This window comes from Rhipicephalus microplus, chromosome 2 (assembly GCF_043290135.1).
Source record: "Rhipicephalus microplus isolate Deutch F79 chromosome 2, USDA_Rmic, whole genome shotgun sequence".
Classification (NCBI taxonomy): Eukaryota; Metazoa; Arthropoda; class Arachnida; order Ixodida; family Ixodidae; genus Rhipicephalus; species Rhipicephalus microplus.
In genome coordinates, this window is record NC_134701.1 from 249,474,679 (window position 1) to 249,493,900 (window position 19,222).

Below are 19,222 nucleotides of genomic sequence, written 5' to 3' on the forward strand. Positions count from 1 at the left end.
TGATGAAGCGGCTGGAATTGTATAAGGCCGAGATCATGTGTGGGGCTACGGCATGCCTCAGCCCCACTTTTTCGCAAAGCCTTAGCGGTGCTCGCTGAATCTTCAATGAAGTCTTGAGCACACCGAGTACATTGTTTATGAAATTCAGCAGATATGTATTTGTTAATGGGCAGAAAAGTGCACGACGTGTGTACATATGTTTCATTGGGCCGCTATGCATTAGTCTGAATTAGGGCAATACGTAAAGTAATAAGCCATTCATCAAGAAAAATGTTGGCGGAGCCAATGTTTCGAGAAGTGCTTGTATCGTACATACGCTGTATTTTCTAGCATACAACTCGCCCCCAAAACCGGAATGGGCTTAAAAAGGGGCATGCGGGTTATATGCAAAGGGTTACACGCACGTTTTCATTTCTTTTGGTAGTGCTAAGGTTGGGGTTGCGGGTTATATGCAGGGGCGGGTTACATGTGAGAAAACGTGGTGTATGCGCCTTTGAAACCGTTGACTCTGTGCAGTGACACTCCCTGCTCGATATTTTCTTACACTTCAGAGCTGCATCTTTCCCTCAACTTCTTGCTCGTTTAGGCGATAAGTTTCAGCAATGGCTTACGCAAAGCTAGCTTGCGAGGTTATCGGCGTTTACAAACGAACCCACGCAGCAATAGAGGAGCTCGAGGTGGCGTGGTGCCGCCAACGCTGCCCATATTCTTTGGGTATATAGTTGCCAAAAACATCATTAGGCGGCAAACTTGATTTCACCTCTCTCCCGATGAAATATCATTACTGTTCCCATCTACTAATTGAAACCATTATTCGCTACGCTCAGGGGTCGAGGTTTCCCATTTGTCCAGAAGGGGCGCCACAGCCGGCATCAAGCGGGTAGGGATGCTTGGGGGGAGTCAAGCTAGACCAAACGCGTTATGAAGTACACAAAATAAATCTGTGATTGTTGTGAATAAACTAAGTGATTGGTTTGGCTCATTCCAGCATAATGCTACATGTCTCGAACTAAATGCAGCCGCTGATTAGAGCTGCTCAGTTATGCATAGAGGAAGTTAGCGGGGGGGGGGGGGGGGGTGCTGAAGCAGCTTCTCTGAGATTCCACCACCTGCCTCCTCCCTGAGCGAGGCATCCGACTGCACTATCACTGCTGTTGCTGGGCGACTGTTGCGTGCAGGCACATCCGCTCGATGCGCGACCGCGACCCTCACGCTACAGCTGCGCTATTTTTTATATTTTTTTCGATATCATTAGCGTTTCCCGGTCGAGGCTACGCGACGTATCCGCAGTGCGTTAGTTTATTTATTGCGCTTGTGTGGATTCCATCCACTCTACAGTCGACGGCTTTCTCTCTACTGAGCGTCGCAAGTGATCTCTGCCAGTCACTGCCGAAAGGGTCAGTGTGCGTATCAGGAAGACACACCACGAGGGCTGTTTTCTTGTTTGTTTTATTACGTAGTCGATAACCTCTCATAAACTAAATATGACGGTTTGCCTTACTAAGCGACGCTAACTTTGGAGCGATTGCAATTGTTAACAAATTACTCATCTAATGCACACATTACATGTGTACGTTAACCTCGGGCGAATCTGTCGTTTTGCAAGTGTATGTGCTCACGCGAGACCGCGTATACTCAACGACTTTCATAGACGAGTTACAGATGGCGTTGCGGCAGCGACAGCCGTAGCTCGTACCACGAGAAATTCCCGGAGAACGATCTGCGTCTGCCGAATATTTCGCGAAGTCGCAAATGGTCCTCTTCGTCGCAAAGCGATCATTTTGGCTCACTTGCTCGAGTTTCACTCGCACGACTGCCGTCGCAGACCTCTGCACCAGTCATACGCGCAGAAACGGCACGTTTGCTTATAGCTATGACAGCCGACTTGAACTCAGTGTGTCGACGGGCAGAAGTCGAACGCAAAGTCGGTCGCGTACCGAGTCGCTCTTTGGTCGTCATTTGCAAATAGTCGCACGACTGGTGTTAGTCGTCTTTGTAAAGGAGGAAGCTAGAGTAAGAATTTAACTTTTGGTCATGCCCACTGCTATTTTCAAATAAACGAAATCCTTATTCGTGAGGAGTATGTAAACGCAATGGGGTATAGATTATACAGGAGGAGGTTCCACTGGCTGAAAGGGGACGTCCTGTTAGAAAATTACTTGTCAAGTGCAAAAAGTGGCATCAAAACAGCATTAAGTATTTATGCACATTTATAAAAACAAAGCAAACGTACATGAATAATAACTGTAACAATAGCGCAGTCAGCCATAATTTATAAATCATTGATAAACGCCAATGTACAAATACAGATAGCGTATGAGGGCGAAAATTCGAGATGGTCGAAATTTCCGGAGCCCTCCACGGCGGCGTTTCTCATAATTATATCGTGGTTTATAAATGTAAAGGCCCAGGCAAAATATAAAATGCACATAAGAAAAAAATAAAACGATTAAGCTTTTTAAGACGCCCCTAATGGCCATTGCTTTTGTTTACTGGTATTGCTAATGGTAAATGTTTATTGGAACGAGTTATCCCTGTGCGACAGGTTTATGAGATCTCAAGCGCCGACTCGGCTGAGATTTCCCTCCGTTTTTCTTCCAATGGTTATTAATTGCAGAACTCCAATTTAGTATACTATAACTTAGCTAGCTTGTCCTTTCTCCGCCGTAGCTGTAATGATGCTTGCGCACAATATTATGAGACTAGAATGAACGAAGCGTGAAGGAAACGACGAACAGATGAAATGCTTGGGGCGCCATTTGATACACTTACCCGCTTTAGCAATCAGCGACACGCGTGTTCTGAGTATGCGACTAATCTAAACTCGCTAACGTTGCCTTGAGCGAATTATATGCATGCGAAAAAGACATGGTGCAGGCTTGTTTTTTTACAAATTGGCTTTATTTCCAACGTGTTTTGAGAACGCGCGCTGTGGAAGCGTGAAATATGAGGCTCGCGGCGAGGCTCTCTTTCGCGGAACAGCTGCGTGCGATACGCGAAACGACAGCAGGATGGTAATGGAAGCGAGAGCACCTTGTTTTCTTCATGTTGTTTTCTCACTGAAGGGGAGATACAGAAAGGGCAAATTGAGGTAAAGAGGACTCAACTGAACATGTCAGGCATGTAGACAGGAAACTTTTTTTTTTGGAGGGGGGGAGGGGAGGGTGGGGATAGTGGGGGTGCTTAGGCACCATTCACGTATACGCGAATTCCGTGTGGGTTTGTATGTGTGCTCGTATGCAGTCTGTACATACACCTTCAAAACTGAAGATGAAGAAGGTGTTCAATGAGAATAAGGAGGGAAATACGGCCAGGAAAGCAGGTTTCTAGTCTGCTATACTCCTCACGGAGATAACGGGAAAGAAAGAGAAAGATGGAGGGATGACGTGAGGTTACTATAAATGGTATAGCACGATGAGTCACTCAGCACACACTGTTCCGTGTGGGGTATATGACGCACATGTAAGCCGCTGTATATACTTGCAAAATCGAAACTTCACGGGGGTGGAACTCTCGCCCAATGGACCAGGTTTACGAAAATGCGGAAATGGTGCTCGCGGCGTAGACCCGCCTAATATTATTGACATTAAACTGCCTGAAGCAATCGGTGACTATTTGCGGAAAACGCGCGCCTTGCATGTGCACACAGCTGCTGCAACCTTAATTGCCTGTGTAATGCGTCGGCGCGGCCGGTCGGATACCACGTCTTAGATATGCCTGCTTATACGGATGTCCAGCATGTTCTGCGGCTTCGACGAGACATATTAAACAGCTGATCCAAATTACGCAAAATAAGAGGCCGTTGCAGCGATAGGTCGTGTTCTTGCTTGTTTGTGTATTATGTGCGTGATATCCTTGGGCCGCACTTGCCTACACACATCCGCCCATGTACATCCCCCGCATTACCGGATTTTCAGATCATAAACGCGACGCCGACAACGTTTTCTTTTCCTGATTAAGTGACGCCACTTTCTCCGGAAATGCCCTATCCGCAGCTGATTGATCCTTAAAAAGAAAATAAAAGAGGACTGAAAGGGAAAGGGCTTAGACTGCAGGAAAAATAGAGATAAAAAAACAAGGGCTGGTGCATGCGCTGCGAATGAGAGCTAAAACGTTATAGCGTATGAAAAAAAAAAAAACACCGGATAGTATACGCGTTACACATTTCTTCATGGTGCCACAGCTGCGCGTCCTCCAAGCCCGCATTACAGCATGCATGTTGTATCCGCATATTCTGCGAATAAAATTTGCCAGGTGATGTCTCGCGCTCTGCCCTGTATTTATTCCTTCAAAGCGTGCGATGCTTGCGACATGGAAACTATACGAGATGGTGTCCCATATAAGCGAAATTTGTTATCGCGGTATACAAATGAAGGACGTGACAGTTTTACAGCTGCTGCCAGGACATTGTGGTATCCATTCATGGTGACAACTTCGCCGATCGCGATGCCTGATGCACCCTCAGAGTGTCCATACCACTCTTAAATACATTTACCGAAAGCAACGTTGGAAGATAACTTGGCCACGTTACCAAACAAGTTCATTGAAATGATACGCTAAACGCTAACTGTCACTTACAGAACAGTGATCCACTCACACAGCTGCAACTGCCAACGAACACTTCTCGGCGTAACGCTATAGTGTTGTGTCGGCTGTAGGTCGGTGTAGCATTCACCGACTCGCAGAATTGTCGCAATCCGTGGTTTGGGGGACTCACCCCTGTGCGATAACTGCAAGTGTGGAGGACACATATGACCTGTAGTGCCGCTGACCCAAGGCCACCGAAGTCTCTGTTGTGCCTCGAGAAGACTTGATGATCGGCCTTTCACTTGAGATGAAACATCGGGAGCGTGGCCTCGCAACTCACCAAGAGAGACAGCCATACGGGACCTCCAACAGTTCTCGAGGGATGAGCGGCGCGTGCGCGTTGTGACTTGATTGCACTCACGTTTTCTGTTTCTCCCTCTTTCCTTTATCTTTCGTTTCTCTCGCATTCTGTATAGGGTAGCAAACTGGGTAGCCTCTAATCCTTTCCTACATTTTCTCTCTTCATCTCGCTCCCTCTCGCCGAGTTTTTTGGTGCTATAGTAACTGCATGTCACAGATGATACTTCAGAATTAACTATCCAACTTTCTTCGTTCATTATAGAGTACTTTTTTATCAGCGGAGATGTTTAAGATCGGAGAAGCCCCGTTAGTCGCGAACAAAATTATTGTCGTGAACCGGCACGCGCTGTTTTCGTCCTCCTCAGCGTCGCTCCTAGAGCGAGTGCTTCGAGTAGTTTGGACTCTCTCTTTATGGGTGAGAGAATGACCAGAGGGGGGGGGGGGGGGTAGAAAAAAAGGATAGGGAAGAAAGACACGTACAGAGAAAGGAGATGCCAAAAAAGGCAGATCAAAATAAACGCAGAGCAAGATGGAAAGAGAAAGATCCGGAGAAAGGAATAAATAGAGAGAGAGATAAATAGAGACAAAGACAAACAGGGTAATATAAAGAGTTCAGTAGACGAGAAATGGAGAGGAAGAAAGGACGTAGAAAAAAAATATAGAAAGAGTGAGACAAAAAAATATAGAGAAGGAAAGTAATAGAAACAAACAGACAAAAAAATCGGCAGATCCCACGTACCTGGGAATCGACGTTATGCGAAGTATGCAGAGGGAAGGTGACCGTGTTACAATTTTTTCATTGGGCGACACGTCATAAAATGACGTTAATATATGTACAAATGTTGCACGCACAGAGATATGTTGAAGAGTTGCAGATGTGTATATAATCAGTTGTTTGCACTTGCGCAACAATGCCAACTGGAACATGCGCATTAGCAATACCAGAAGCTGATATGAAGCGCAGATGCTCGCGAGGATGCTGGCACTGGACACTGCTACATAAATCAGCTCGAGTGCATGGTGACTAACCACAATCGATGTTAACCCGACGTGACGGCTGTATCAAAAGAGTACATATGTAATGTTTATAAAATTGGGTAGACAGCACTGCAACCACTATTGACGTTTCACGAAGATTAGCGTCTATTTGAAAAGTAGTTCCGAGGCCTGGCGTAGCTCTGTGGTGGAATGCTCGACTGCCACGCAGAATGCTTGAGTTCGATTTCAGCTGGGACCCTGGCATTTATTCTTTGCTTTCGTCTGGTCGACACTACCGATGCCGGGTATTTCTTCAGGCGCGTTAAAATTGCCCATGTGTTTTCCCGTCGTTCCTGGGTAGATACTAAGTGCCAACCACCTGTGGCACATACCCACACACCAGCCGCGCATACCTGCCCGTGGGTATGTGCCACTGTTTGACGGGAAGTGTTTGACGACGTACGCGACGGAATGGAATGAAAAAACTTTATTTCAGTCATGCAGGACGCGCTTAGCGCGTAGCGGGCGTCTCCCACGTAGGGACCGACAAGGAGTACCTGGCGGCCGCTTCGTGGGCCTGCTGGACGGCCCATTGCTGGTCGGCGAGAAGTGAGCTCCTCAGGGACCTCTCCCACTTGCTTGAGGTAGAGTCGGGAGGAGTTGTTCTACACTCCCAGAGCATGTGTGCGAGTGTCGCTGTGTGTCCACATGATGGGCATGTGTCGCTGGGGTATGCATCGGGATAATAAACGTGAAGCGTGGCAAGGTTTGGGTACGTGTGTGTCTGTAATAGGCGTAGGGTTAATGCCTGCGGTCGGTTAAGTTTCGAATGTGGGGGTGGAAAAATGCGGCGTTCCAGGTAAAAGTGCGTTGTGATTGCATTGTACGTAATTGGTGCATCCCGATTGGTATCTAACCCAGCAAGATGAGGTTGCCCTGTGGCAGTGCGGTCGGTAAGTGCGCGCGCTGCATCATGGGCGATCTCGTTGAGGTTGGATAGGGCACCCGGCACCTGGCCGAGATGGGCGGGGAACCAGATGACAGTGTGGTGCTTCAGGGCACTCGGGTCCGCATTGCGCAGGATACGTAACGCCTGGTCGGAGATGACTCCGCGTTCGAAAGCTTTGATGGCCGGCCTGGAGTCGCTGTAGATGAATTCCCGTTTGCTGTCGAGCATAGCTATAGCTATAGCTACTTGCTCCGCTACTTCGGGGTTTCGGGTGAGGATTGTGGCGGAGTTAAGAGTCTGCTGCGCGGATGATACCGCGACCGCGGCGAAGGCTTGGTTGTTGCGATAGGCAGCGGCGTCCACGAACGAGACGTTGTCCGCTTCCATGTCTATGCGCTTGAGAATGGCGGTCGCCCGCGCAAGGCGCCTGCCTCTGTTGTATTCGGGGTGTACATTTCGTGGTATGGGAGCGATTGTGATAAGGTCGCGGATTTCACGGGGAATTAGAGTCAACTCTGGGGGGTCCCTGGCCCTCGAGGAGAAGAAGCCGAGCTCGCGCAGAATATGGCGGCCCGCCTTGGTGGTAGTGAGTCGGGTCAATTGGACGCGTTCCTGAGCTTCGGTGATCTCTTCTAGCGTGCTATGTACGCCAAGCTCGAGGAGTTTGTACGTTGGAGTGGTGATAGGGAGGCCAAGGGCTCGTTTGACCACCTTGCGAATAAGCGCATTGAGTTGATCGCGCTCAGCACGTAGCCACTTGTGTATAGCGGCAACGTAGGTAAAATGGCACAAAACAAACGCGTGTACGAGACGCAGCAGGTTGTCTTATTTGAGGCCATGGTGCCTGTTGGCTACTCTACGTACGAGTCGTATATCATTCTCAGTCTTAGTCCTGAGCTTGTGTACTGTTTGGGTGTTGGTTCCGCGGGACTCGATGATCATGCCGAGGACCTTGATGATGACGTGACGGGATTGTGACATTATTCATGTCTTGGCTAGCGCGTCCTGTTCGTCAAACCATCTTACCCTCCCACGCTAATTTTGGTTCACGCCAAGTTAAGGCGGTGCCTACGAGAGCACCCAAGCGTAAGCGGCTAGATAGATAGATAGATAGATAGATAGATATAGATAGATATAGATAGATATAGATAGATAGATATAGATAGATAGATATAGATAGATATAGATAGATAGATATAGATAGATAGATAGATAGATAGATAGATAGATAGATAGATAGATAGATAGATAGATAGATAGATAGATAGATAGATAGATACGCTCAAAGTCACCGAAGTTCACTAAGAAATGCTTAGCATTTAAAAGAGGGAGAAAATAGAGAGGCGGGAAGACGGAGAAAAACGTGGGGAGCAAGGAAGGCCGCTCAGCTCCGCACTACGTTCGGGCTTAGCGCCGCAAGTGTGAAGCTGGCTTAGTCTTTTCTCTATTTGGACGTCGTATTAGGGTCACGATGCGTCAGACAGTTTGTTAACTAACAAAGAGTCTAACGAGGTCGGGTACTTGCCGCCATAAACAACGAAGCATAAAGTAGAGACTTCACAGAAAAACGCGTGCCAAATAGGATCTCATTCTGAACATTAGCGTTGCACACTTCCATCTCCAATGTGAAAGGTGAGTCTGGCCGGTACTCGCAAATATGCCGATAACAGTGTTTCTAGGCACAATGCTCAAATACGGCCGGAGAGCGCTGATTAAGCTATATACGGGCCTCCGTTCTGCATATTATGAGCTACTTTACATAGTTAAGAGATTTGGGCTTGTTGCCATTTTTTGTATTAAATTTGGTACAAATCTTTGACTGAACGATAACATGCTGCACGCCCTGTTCTTATTTATGGTATCTGCTATGAGCATACACTACCTTCAACAGCACTCACAAGAGATACGAAGCCATCACACTTCTCAGAACGACTGGATTAACCAGCTGGCTGATACACCAGATGCTCTTGGCAAACTACCAATCGTGAGAGACAAGCATTGCCAGATTCCTCCATATTTTTTTGTACACTTATGACTTATGGAGCAACATTTTTTTAGATAAACGCGTAATTCATTCATTCATTCACCCCAGTAGAACAGCGTCACGTCTCCGAGAAGAAGAAAGACGAAGAGGCAAGCACGAGGCGTGGGCCAAGAAGACAGCTGGACGCCATGGCCTGGTTCTCCAACAAGAATAATGCCAAGTCAGTGCGCTTCCAAAAACTTGCACCGCAAGTGGACGACCGCCGCACCGAGGACCTGTGGCTGCCGTTGCGAAAAGCCTTCGACGAGATACTGCAGAAGCGAAGCACCAGCCAAAACTTCGAGCAGCTGTATAGATGCGCATACGCCATGGTGTTACGGAACGAAGGGGAGCGCCTCTACAAAGGTCTGCGCGAAGCCATCAAAGAGCACCTAGTGAAAAAAGTACGTCCACTCGTGTTGGCTGAAGTTGGCGACGACTGCTTGCGGACGATCAATCAGGCCTGGGAAGACTACCAGACGAGCATGGGAATGATTGGCGACATCGTAATATACCTGGACCACGCATACGTGCCCAAGAACGACGTTGACAGTGTGAGAAACCTGGGTGTGCTGCTCTTTCTCGATGAGGTTGTGCACTACGACGTCGTGCGGGACCACCTTCGTGACGCTATGCTCGGCTTGGTGAAGACGGAACGTGAAGGCATTCCAGTAGACAGGGCTTTGTTGAAGAAAGCTTGCGCAATGCTTGTAGTCTTAGGGCTCGGCTTGAGGTCAGTATACGAAGAAGACTTCGAGAAGCCCTTCCTGGACGAGTCGGCACAATTCTACGCGTTGCGTGGCCAACGTTACATTGGAACGAAGGACTGTCTCGAGTACATCGCCCAAGTGGAACAGCACATCAATGAAGAGTCACAGCGGGCGAAGCGATGCCTCGACAAGTCCACCGTGGTTGCAGTCTTGCACGTGGTAGAAAAAGAGCTCATCTGGAAACATATGAAGGCCATCGTGGACATGGACTCGGGTGTCGAGTATATGCTCAAAAACCAGACGATGGACGACCTGGCCCGATTATATTGGTTCCTCAAACGCGTTCCAGATGGCGCCAAGACGTTGCTCAATTGCGTCAGCAAGCACCTGCGCAGTACAGGGAAATCTGTCGTGAACGAGCACGGTGACTCGGTGAGCTTAATACCACAAGTCATGGAGCTGAGAGATCGCTTTGACCACATTCTACAGCGCTGTTTCAACAATGAGGAACTGGCCAGGGACATGATCACCACAAACTTTGAGTGCATACTCAGCAACACGCGCAAATCGCCCGAGTATCTGTCGGCATTTGTAGACGACATGATGCGGAAAGGAATTAGAAACATGACCAAGGGGGAGACTGAACAGTTGCTGGACAAAGTTATGGCTATATTTCGATCACTGCAAGAGAAAGACCTCTTCGAGCGCTACTACAAGCAGCACTTGGCCAAGCGGCTTCTGCTCAACAAGAGTGCCTCAGACGAAGTCGAGAGAAAGATAGTGGCCAAGCTCCGAAATGAATGTGGCTGCCTCTTCACATCCAAAATGGACGCAATGTTCAAGGACATGCACGTCTCTAGTAACACGATGCAGCAGTTCAGAGAAGCGGTTTCCTCTTGCAGAGTGGACTTGCACGGGGTCGACCTGAGCGTGCGTGTGCTCACGACGGGCTTCTGGCCCCTGGCAGCAGCCACGCAGCAAATCAGGATTCCCGTCGCACCGTGGAGTGCTTACCAAGTATTTCAACGGTTCTACCTGGCAAAGCATAACGGTCGACAACTGACCTTACAGCCACATCTAGGCTGGGCAGACATGAGTGCCGTGTTCTACGGTCCGGCGGAGAACGAGCCGTCTACGTCCCAAGCGGCGAGCACATCGTCCGGCAAGGTTCAGCCGCGAACTTACGTCATCCAGGTTACAACGTACCAGATGTGTGTGCTGATGCTGTTCAACCGCTATGACGCGATATCGTGCCAAGACATCGCCTCCGAGACGAACATCCCCGAAACAAGCCTCGTTCGGGCATTGAATTCGATGTGCATGGGCAAAGCTTCCGAGCCCCTGCTTACCAAGACGCCCGCCACAAACGAGATCGAGAACGACCACATCTTTGCCGTGAACGAAGCCTTCACGTCCGGCCTCCAGAAGGTCAAGATTGAGTCAACGTCCAGCAAAAAGATCGCTGCCCTAAAGAAAGATGAGCCGGTGGTCAACCTTGACGAAGACCGAAGGTATGAGCTCGAAGCGGCCATTGTACGAATAATGAAGGCACGCAAGACGCTGTTGTACGAAGACCTTCTCGTCGAGGTGACGAAGTCGCTTCAAACCAGATACACTCCAAGTCCTGCTGCGTTCAGGAAAAGAGTCGATGCTCTCGTAGAAAGGGAGTACCTCGAGAAGGCCAGCGAGGACCCCGAAGTGTACAACTATATCCCATGAAAAGGCGGCAACAGTTGATACGTACGTCAGTGAGTCCAAATGTGCAGCCAACACAAATATATATATATAAATATTAAAAAGCTGTCTGCCAATTCCGCGCATTTGTGACGTCGGCACTTCCACAACTTTGTGGAAACTAAATTTCGCCCTCCTACTGAAAATGTAATAAATATTCTTCGCAGAATCTCTATAGGAGTTGTATGAGTGGTCATGTTGTTTCATAATATCCGCTGTAGTGTTTTGTATAAGTGACATAACGAGAAACCATGTCTGCAGCACCAAAATGTCACGCGAGACCAGTGTGAGACAAGAGGCTAGTAGTGCGCCTTTTATTTAAATCGTTACTTCCACAGCACACATACCTTTGATTATATTGTTTTGGGTCTCGGGACATAAGGGCCTATTTCAGAACTAAACAGCAGGTGCGTGAGCACAGGCGTCTCTGAATGACCCAGTTATTGATCTATTACGGGAATCAAAAGTTTTTTTCTTTTTGTGCTGTATATTCGGCACGAAAACGCGGTTGGAACTTTAGTGAACAGTCTCGTTTTGCATGCGGTCTACAATCGAGAGTATTATTTCAAGAGGCGTGTGATTCTCGCATATCTTCGTGTCGCTTCCACCTCACCTTTAGCAGTCTGCAGTTGTTAAATGGTGCCATTTCTATGCAGATCGTGCGCATTAACTGTCAGAAACGAGTATTTGCCATGGGAATTTCTAGGTAAATGAATAAATTATTAAGTTAAATGGTTACGTTCCCGATAGCACATTATGATTCAAGTGCGGATTTTATGAAGATAGAGTTTTTGATCTATTTTTTTTCTTATCATGGCCTCGAATGTAACCGCGTATCGTTTGAAGTTTATTATTATTAGCAAAGTAACGATACATAAAATGAAGGAAACGTATTGCAGACTAGGGTCCCATAGTTCGAAGACTGTAGGGAGACCCACGATAAAAAAAAAGCATGGAAAAGAATTGCAGTGGCAAATGGCTATCATTGATATCGCCGTGGACGAATGATAAAAAACCCATTGCAGTTTTGCAAGTACTAGATGATTATGTGGTAATTACCTTGTATAACATTTAGTCATACATTTAATTGTTTTAAGACTATAGTCAACATTGGCGAACAGTGCTGGCTTTATGCGATTAAATGCTGTATGCAGGCCACAAACAATCGGTCTTCTTTGCAAGGTTTTTATATGCGTTTTTCATGTGCTCTCCCATAGTAGAGTACCCTGTACTCTAAATCGTTACCCCCTTTTTCTAATCCCCCCATGTTTCCCTCCTAATATAACGCAGTTGAAACAAATGGTAAACTCGGAGGGATAGTTAGGGGACATTAACCAGTATCCGTATCTTGTTAAAACTCTTCTCATTCTGCGAGCAACCCACCTTGTTAAACTATTACGCAACTTCCGCGCATGCGTGCGTGTTTGTGTGTGTTTGTTTCTACTTATCTACATCCTCATCTCTTTCTCATTTTCTTTCTCACTTTTAACGGGATAGCGTAGTAACCTTAAATAGGGGGGGGGGGGGTGAAGTCTGCCCCATACGTTGACATCAGGATGGGGAGGGATGCGCGGCGATAAAGGAACCTTCGCCCCCCCTCCCCTGAAGGGCAGCCTTGCGCACGCCTATGGCGGGGGGGAGGGTAGGATCAGTACGTTGACGAGAAAAAGGATAAAAAAAGCTTTCACCTTCTAGTCCTGTTGGGTGATTGCATAAGTGAGTTTTTTTTCCCCGTAACTCCTTACTCCTTCCCCAACACTGGGTAAAAAAAAACTGGATATTAACCTTCTGGTTAAACCTCCCTGCTTTTACGCATTGTATTTATTTATTTCTCCTTATTGTTTTCCGTCAAACACATGCACACTCTACAGCGTTTGTCTCGTTTTTCTTCCTGCCACAGCAAACATTCTTTTTTTCTGTATAACCATATAAGCTCATATTTTGAAGCTTAGCGGACAGATCATGATACTGGTTTATGATTCGACAGCGAGTTAGCGACTTCCCTTGCGTGTTTTGTGAGAATATTGGTCATTAAAAGGCAGCGCGTCGTTTTGCCTCTGCTCCACAGCGCCTTCCTCGTTGCGCCTGATTACGCACTTGTGTCACTGCTTGGCAAAAGAAGTGAGCTAATGCGGCGCTTGACATTGATCCGCCGCGCTTTGCGGTTAATGCTTGCCTCGACCGCTCCCAACGTTTGGGGGGGAGACATGCCGTCAAGAATGAAAGTATCCTCAGAAAGACGAGCCGGACTGCGCCCATGAAGGATTCCCTTCATTAGATATTGAACGAAGCGCCGCTTTGCTGGCGGGTGGTGGGTAGGCTGGGCTTGGAAAAGTGCCCCTCATATAATGACGCAAATGACGCTGACGGAAAATGGAACACCATACGCAACGATCGCAAGCAAAGAAACGGGAAAAGCGAGCGCGCGCGTCTGCCAGGGTGATGCCGCTCTCGCGTTCCGTGATGACGATAGACATCACGTAGTAGATTAGAGCAGGCCTTTCTGAATAATCTGATTTACACTAACAAGAGCGCCACAATTAAACTATTACATTAATCCTGTTGGGGAAGTGATTTTAAATAAAAAGAAGAGAAAAGTGAGCCCCGTAACTGTCTCTCAGGAAGAGGACACCTCAACAGTAGCTCACGAGGGGGCGAGTAAAGGTGAGATTAAAATGACAGGATTAAAAAGGTAAAGAGATGGGGAGAGAAGGAGAGAGCGAGGTGCAGGGACAGCGAACGACGGAAGTAAGGAGAAGATACGAAAGATGAAGACGGTCGCAGGAGTCCGAGGGCGGGCACCACTGGTGAGAGCTCTTGTCGGTGTCAGGAGATCGCGTAGGGCGAGCTCAATCAGCCAGAGCTACGCTGTCGTCGGTGATCGGCGTCAGGAGATGGTGTAGGGCCAGCCCAGCCGGCCAGAGCTACGCTGTCGTCGCATATCACGTGGGCACAACCGATCGGCATGAAATCCAGCGAGCGAATCTTTACTTCTGTGGACCTTCCTGAACAGATTCAAGTTCCATGTTCCTGGCCTTATTAAATCAATTAGTCCATCGATGACGCTATGCGTGACGCACTCGCATTCATGAGTGCACCTTGGGCATGACCAAGGTGTTAGAATGCACACACTAGTCCAGTGACTGAATGTCATCTATGCAAAAAAAAAATACTGCCACGTAACTACCGACCACGACACAGTGCAGTCTAGACATCAAAGAGTGGTTCTACAAAGCATATTGTAACTTAGGGCGCTTTGAGACTTCTGAGTATTTTAGATGCGAAACTTCTTATGGTCGAGCTCAATCCGGTGTGTGGCGTGACCACCCTTACTGCGCATGCGCAACTTCTCTCTCTGCTCACCTACGCTCCCTCCTTCTCACGGCTAGCAACGCCGGCTCAGGCAGCGTCTGCTAGCCAACGCTCGCTCCCCCTCTCTCTCCTCTAGGCGTTTCTCCCCGCGGCGTTTACACGCCCACTGTGCATGCGTGCCCCCTCCCCTCCCCTCCTACGCTCCCATCTCATGCTTCGCAACGCAGACGCAGGTAGCGTCTGCTAGCGAGTTTCTCAATTGAAAACACCAACTGCTCATGCAACCGACCCGCTAACTGGCCGCCCCCGCATATATAAGCACTGGATCTTGACCTCCAAGGTTGGGCCGGTTGGACATTTTTCGCGTGCTTTGTTGAACAATAAATAGTCGCAGCGCGTGCATAAAATAAAAGTGGACTGGGGATATGTGTCTAATAAGAATCTTCTGGCCCTCATTTTCCATTAGCAGTGATTCGCATGTTCCAGTAGGAAGCACCGGTCCACCAATGCGTGCTTTGCACCCCGCCGCGGTGGTCTAGTGGCTAAGGTACTCGGCTGCTTTTCGCAGGTCGCGGGTTCGAATCCTGGCTGCAGCGGCTGCATTTCCGATGGAGGCGGAAATGTTGTAGGCCTGTGTGCTCAGATTTGGGTGCACGTTAAAGAACCCCAGGTGGTCGAAATTTCCGGAGCCCTCCACTACGGCGTCTCTCATAACCATATGGTGGTTTTGGGACGTTAAACCCCACAAATCAATCAAATCAATCAATCAATGCGTGCTTTGCGCCTCCACTGGTTTCTCTCCTGCGCAACGCCGCGATGAGTGCCAGCGTCGGCGTCGCCCCCAATGGCGCCAGCGCGCGCCGCTTACACACTGTTCTAATTAGCGGGAATTACATCTATGTAATTTTTTCTGTGTTATCGAACGATGAAAATGTGTATACTGCAGGTATTATCTCTACTGCTATACGGATAAAAGGCCAAAGATATTGCAAATGAGTTCTGCGCAAACCCGCTAGGTAGCGGAAGAATCAAGAAAGGGAAAGACAACTACCCCTTTGTAGCACGAAGCCACAAGGAAATCCATTCGGATTTCTCAGAAGAAAAAAAAAAAGCCTCTTAGTTGCCGAGAAATGACCCCGGACTAGGACGAATTTCTCGGCAAATAAGAGGCTTCCTCCCCCCCCCCCTTTTTTTTTTTGAGAAATCCGTATGGATTTCCTCGTGGCTTCGTGCTACAAACGGGTGATTGTCTTCCTTCCCGTTCTTAGACCAAAAATATATTTGGAACACACCTGCTAAATATCTCTATTTCGGCTGCCGAGCTTGAATGCCAATCTCAATCAGTGTGTCAGCGATGGCAGACGACGGTTCTCGTGACATCAAACGCATCTTTTTCTGTGTTCTACCATGTGCCGGCTCAATTAAAACGTCCCTCCACATAAATTACATCCACAGCAGCACAAGCAACACGAAACGCTACACTATTTTTAAAGACTTGTTTCGGGCATGACGCGTGCGTCTATAGATTATGCAACGCATCTGGAATGAAATATTTCAGGCTATAGTTACAAGAGAAGCGTTCTGCTTCCATTTTGCGCGGTATTGCGCAACGCCTGCAGCTTAACTATTTAAAGAAAGGATGTTGGAAGAATAACCGCTCAAGCAATCCGTACAGGTTGTTAATCAGCGAAGCTTGGACTTGAGACCCCGTTGTTGGCCACTGAATTAATCCGCGTGTTCACTAAAGTTTTTGTCACCTAGTATTATGTTTGTCCCAAAATATTAATATTTTCCACCCGTGTGTTTTCTTAACGTTTTCACGGACCAGCGGTGAATAGTGACATTCCACCGTTCTTGTGGTACGCCTTTGTCCGCAGAAATCGGGCGCATATCTTGCCTGATTCCTGAGGGCCATGCATGCTAGGGGTTCTTGCATGGATCGGGCAGAAAAATTTTCGTTTCACCCGCTAACATTTACGCTGCAAGAGGAACCTGAAACGTCCCAGCATATGACTGTGTGGTATCGGACATATACATGACGGGTAGATAGAACAAAAACATACGAGTCTGAGCGTAATTACAGTTTGTTCCACATGTGCGTCTGCGTCTCATGTCACGCTGATATGAGGCTGTGCGTATAACGCTTATTGTACGCCGTATCGTCGACTGAAGTACGCCGACATGCTATTTACGAAAAATGCCGAATTCTAGAAATCTAGCTTCTGTAATGGAATTCCCGGGCATAGGCTTCGTCATCTACGGTTACTTATTAAATTAGGGACGATCTGCGTTATGGGCGCAGACGTTCGCATTTGCCGTGACCTCTGTGTCTTCCCCACTTTCATATATGGCAAGCAGCGCTCATGAGATTATTTCGTATACTTCAACTTCGTCTGTTACTCTGTAACGTCTGCTTTGCGGACAAAACCTGCGAAGTAACTTGTATATGGTATCGGGAACAGTGTCTAAAGGTGTGACATGGTTCGCGAAAACCTTCTAACACATTAATGGTCACCCAGACCACTCCGAATACATTATGAACAAATATAGTGGTTCTTCTTAGACTAAACAAGTCCGCGCGATTGAACTCATCCCACCCGTCAGATCGTCCCGCACGCAAGCACACACCCCCGCTATATAGCTTCCTCAGCTACGTTCAAGAAGTTCGGATCGTCAAAACATGACTCGGGGTCTACTCCACTGCACTACTTACCCCCGTATTCACAAACGCTCCTCCACTCGACTTTCACCCTTCACTTGACAGAGTTGAGCACTGCGCCGCTGCTCGGCTGAAAGTGACGCTGCGCCACTCAAGAATCGCAGCAGATTATCCCCGATATGCAGTGACTTTCCCTGCCCAGAGACGGTGCTCCCGTCGGCCTTCTCAAGTGAACGTGAAGCGTTGAGTGAAGGGACCTTCTAGAATACGGGGGCTAGAATCGCATCGTGTAGTCAACATGGGTAAACACCCACTGCAGAATGTATTGAATGTTTAGCATTCGGTCGCGCCACGCCTCTTGCCACGTAGCTGTCGCCGCGAGGCGTTCGTATGAGCGTGGCTTTTGGAAACGGCAATCACGTATAGGCGGCCTGGGAACGCGCGTGCGCGAAATGATGCCGCGGGTAAAGTTGTACCCAATGCGTCACAATGGTGTGACCCGCATCGAGCCTGCCTCGAAGGCACGGCTAATGCATCAGATAAAGGTCCAGGTGACGCGGTGCGTCGCATTTCTCGGCATCAGTGCACTATACGCTGACGAAACACAGGGCTGTTCGAGCGCGCAGCTTGCATCCCGAGGCGTCTCGTATAGGTCGAGGCGCACTGGTTGGTCATCGTGTTCGATTGGCATTCGCAAAGACATGGCGCAACGTGGAAGGCATTATGTGCTGTATAAAATTGGTCTTCCCGACAGCAAGCACCATGGGTTGCTACGCTGGAGGGAATGCTTCATGTACGATGCGGTGTGCCCTGCATGTAATGTAACACACAGTGCTGCAGCAGGGGACAGGGTTTCGTAACCGTTATTTTTTTTCAATTGAACTTTTAAATTCCTATAGCCGCCTCGCCGCATGCCCGATTCTGTGAGCAACAACGGCTCGACGGCTTGTGAGCAAAACCATCAATGTCGAAAGCAGTAGTAAAAATTGGGACGTCTGTAACGTGGCCGCGGGCTATGTAAAAGTATAATAGTGAAACCGCTTTGTTCAAAGGTAGAGGCAGTAAATATAGGACATAAATATGTTTTTCCGAAGTAATACAAAGAAAAAAAAAGCAAGGATCTAGTATTGCCAGGCGTGAAAGAGACGCGAAGCAGGGCAGTCTTCTTTGTTTCTCTTCGGTTTTTTTTTTTTCACATTAAATGTTGTTATGAGATCCCAAGAAGGGTGCCGTAGTTTTCCACCGCCGCCGCCGCTAGTGTCCGTAACCGCTATCGCTCGAAATAAGAGAAAATTTCCAGGATGGAACTCAGTCCGAACCTGGGCCTTCGTGGCAGCCCATGTATTCAACCACTCACTGAACCATGCTGGTGATCGAAACTACAGCGCACAAAAGCCCTGCACAAGCGTTATGTCAGAAAGGAACCGCGTTAACATACGATTATAGCGTAAGGGTAACATAAAGAACAAACGTAACAGAATGCGAATTGTGTAATCAGGCGCCAGACAATATGAATTGCATTACGAGAGGGTCGCTGAACGCTGTCAAGTCGTTACAAAGGGCTCATCCATAATTCTTGGTCGTCATCAGCCACCGAATCAATTATTGAAGTAGTGGGCACCCATATATCCAGTGCACTTGTATCAGCAGAAGGACTGGAAAGCTGGGCCAGTTGGTTACAGTACTTGAAGATATTTCAACACAACGCACGACTACGCTGCAGTTTGTCCCTTCTCCTCTTGTGTCTGCGTAGTCGTGCGCTGTATTGAAACATGTTCAAGTTGTGTCAGTAACCCCAAGAGAGTTTGCAATTAATTATACAAAGGGCGCCCTTCCAGTTTTCGCTGTAACTTTGCTGCGCTTCCCGCGAAGGCCTGGCGTTTTTCTTTTCTCCTGTTTTTTTGTTTTCCTTCATTTCAGTTTCTTCCTTTTTTCTTTCTATTTATTTTTCCCTCTCTCTTTATATATTC

General features: G+C 47.9%; 2 protein-coding genes across 2 annotated transcripts in view; both read left to right on the forward strand.

Annotated features, from left to right (window-relative positions):
• The window catches only part of LOC119170160 (uncharacterized), a 77,325-nt gene that overhangs the window by 1,626 nt on the left and 56,477 nt on the right, over positions 1 to 19,222 (forward strand). The window lies entirely within an intron of this gene.
• LOC119169299 (cullin-3-like) lies at positions 8,987 to 11,266 on the forward strand. Its single transcript, XM_037420413.2, has one exon. It carries the CDS (start codon positions 8,987 to 8,989, stop codon positions 11,264 to 11,266), a length of 2,280 nt encoding a protein of 759 aa, XP_037276310.2.

What these genes read in the sequence shown, in the direction of transcription:
- LOC119169299 (XM_037420413.2), top strand. Translation starts at nt 8,987, where the DNA reads ATGGCCTGGTTCTCCAACAAGAATAATGCCAAGTCAGTGCGCTTCCAA.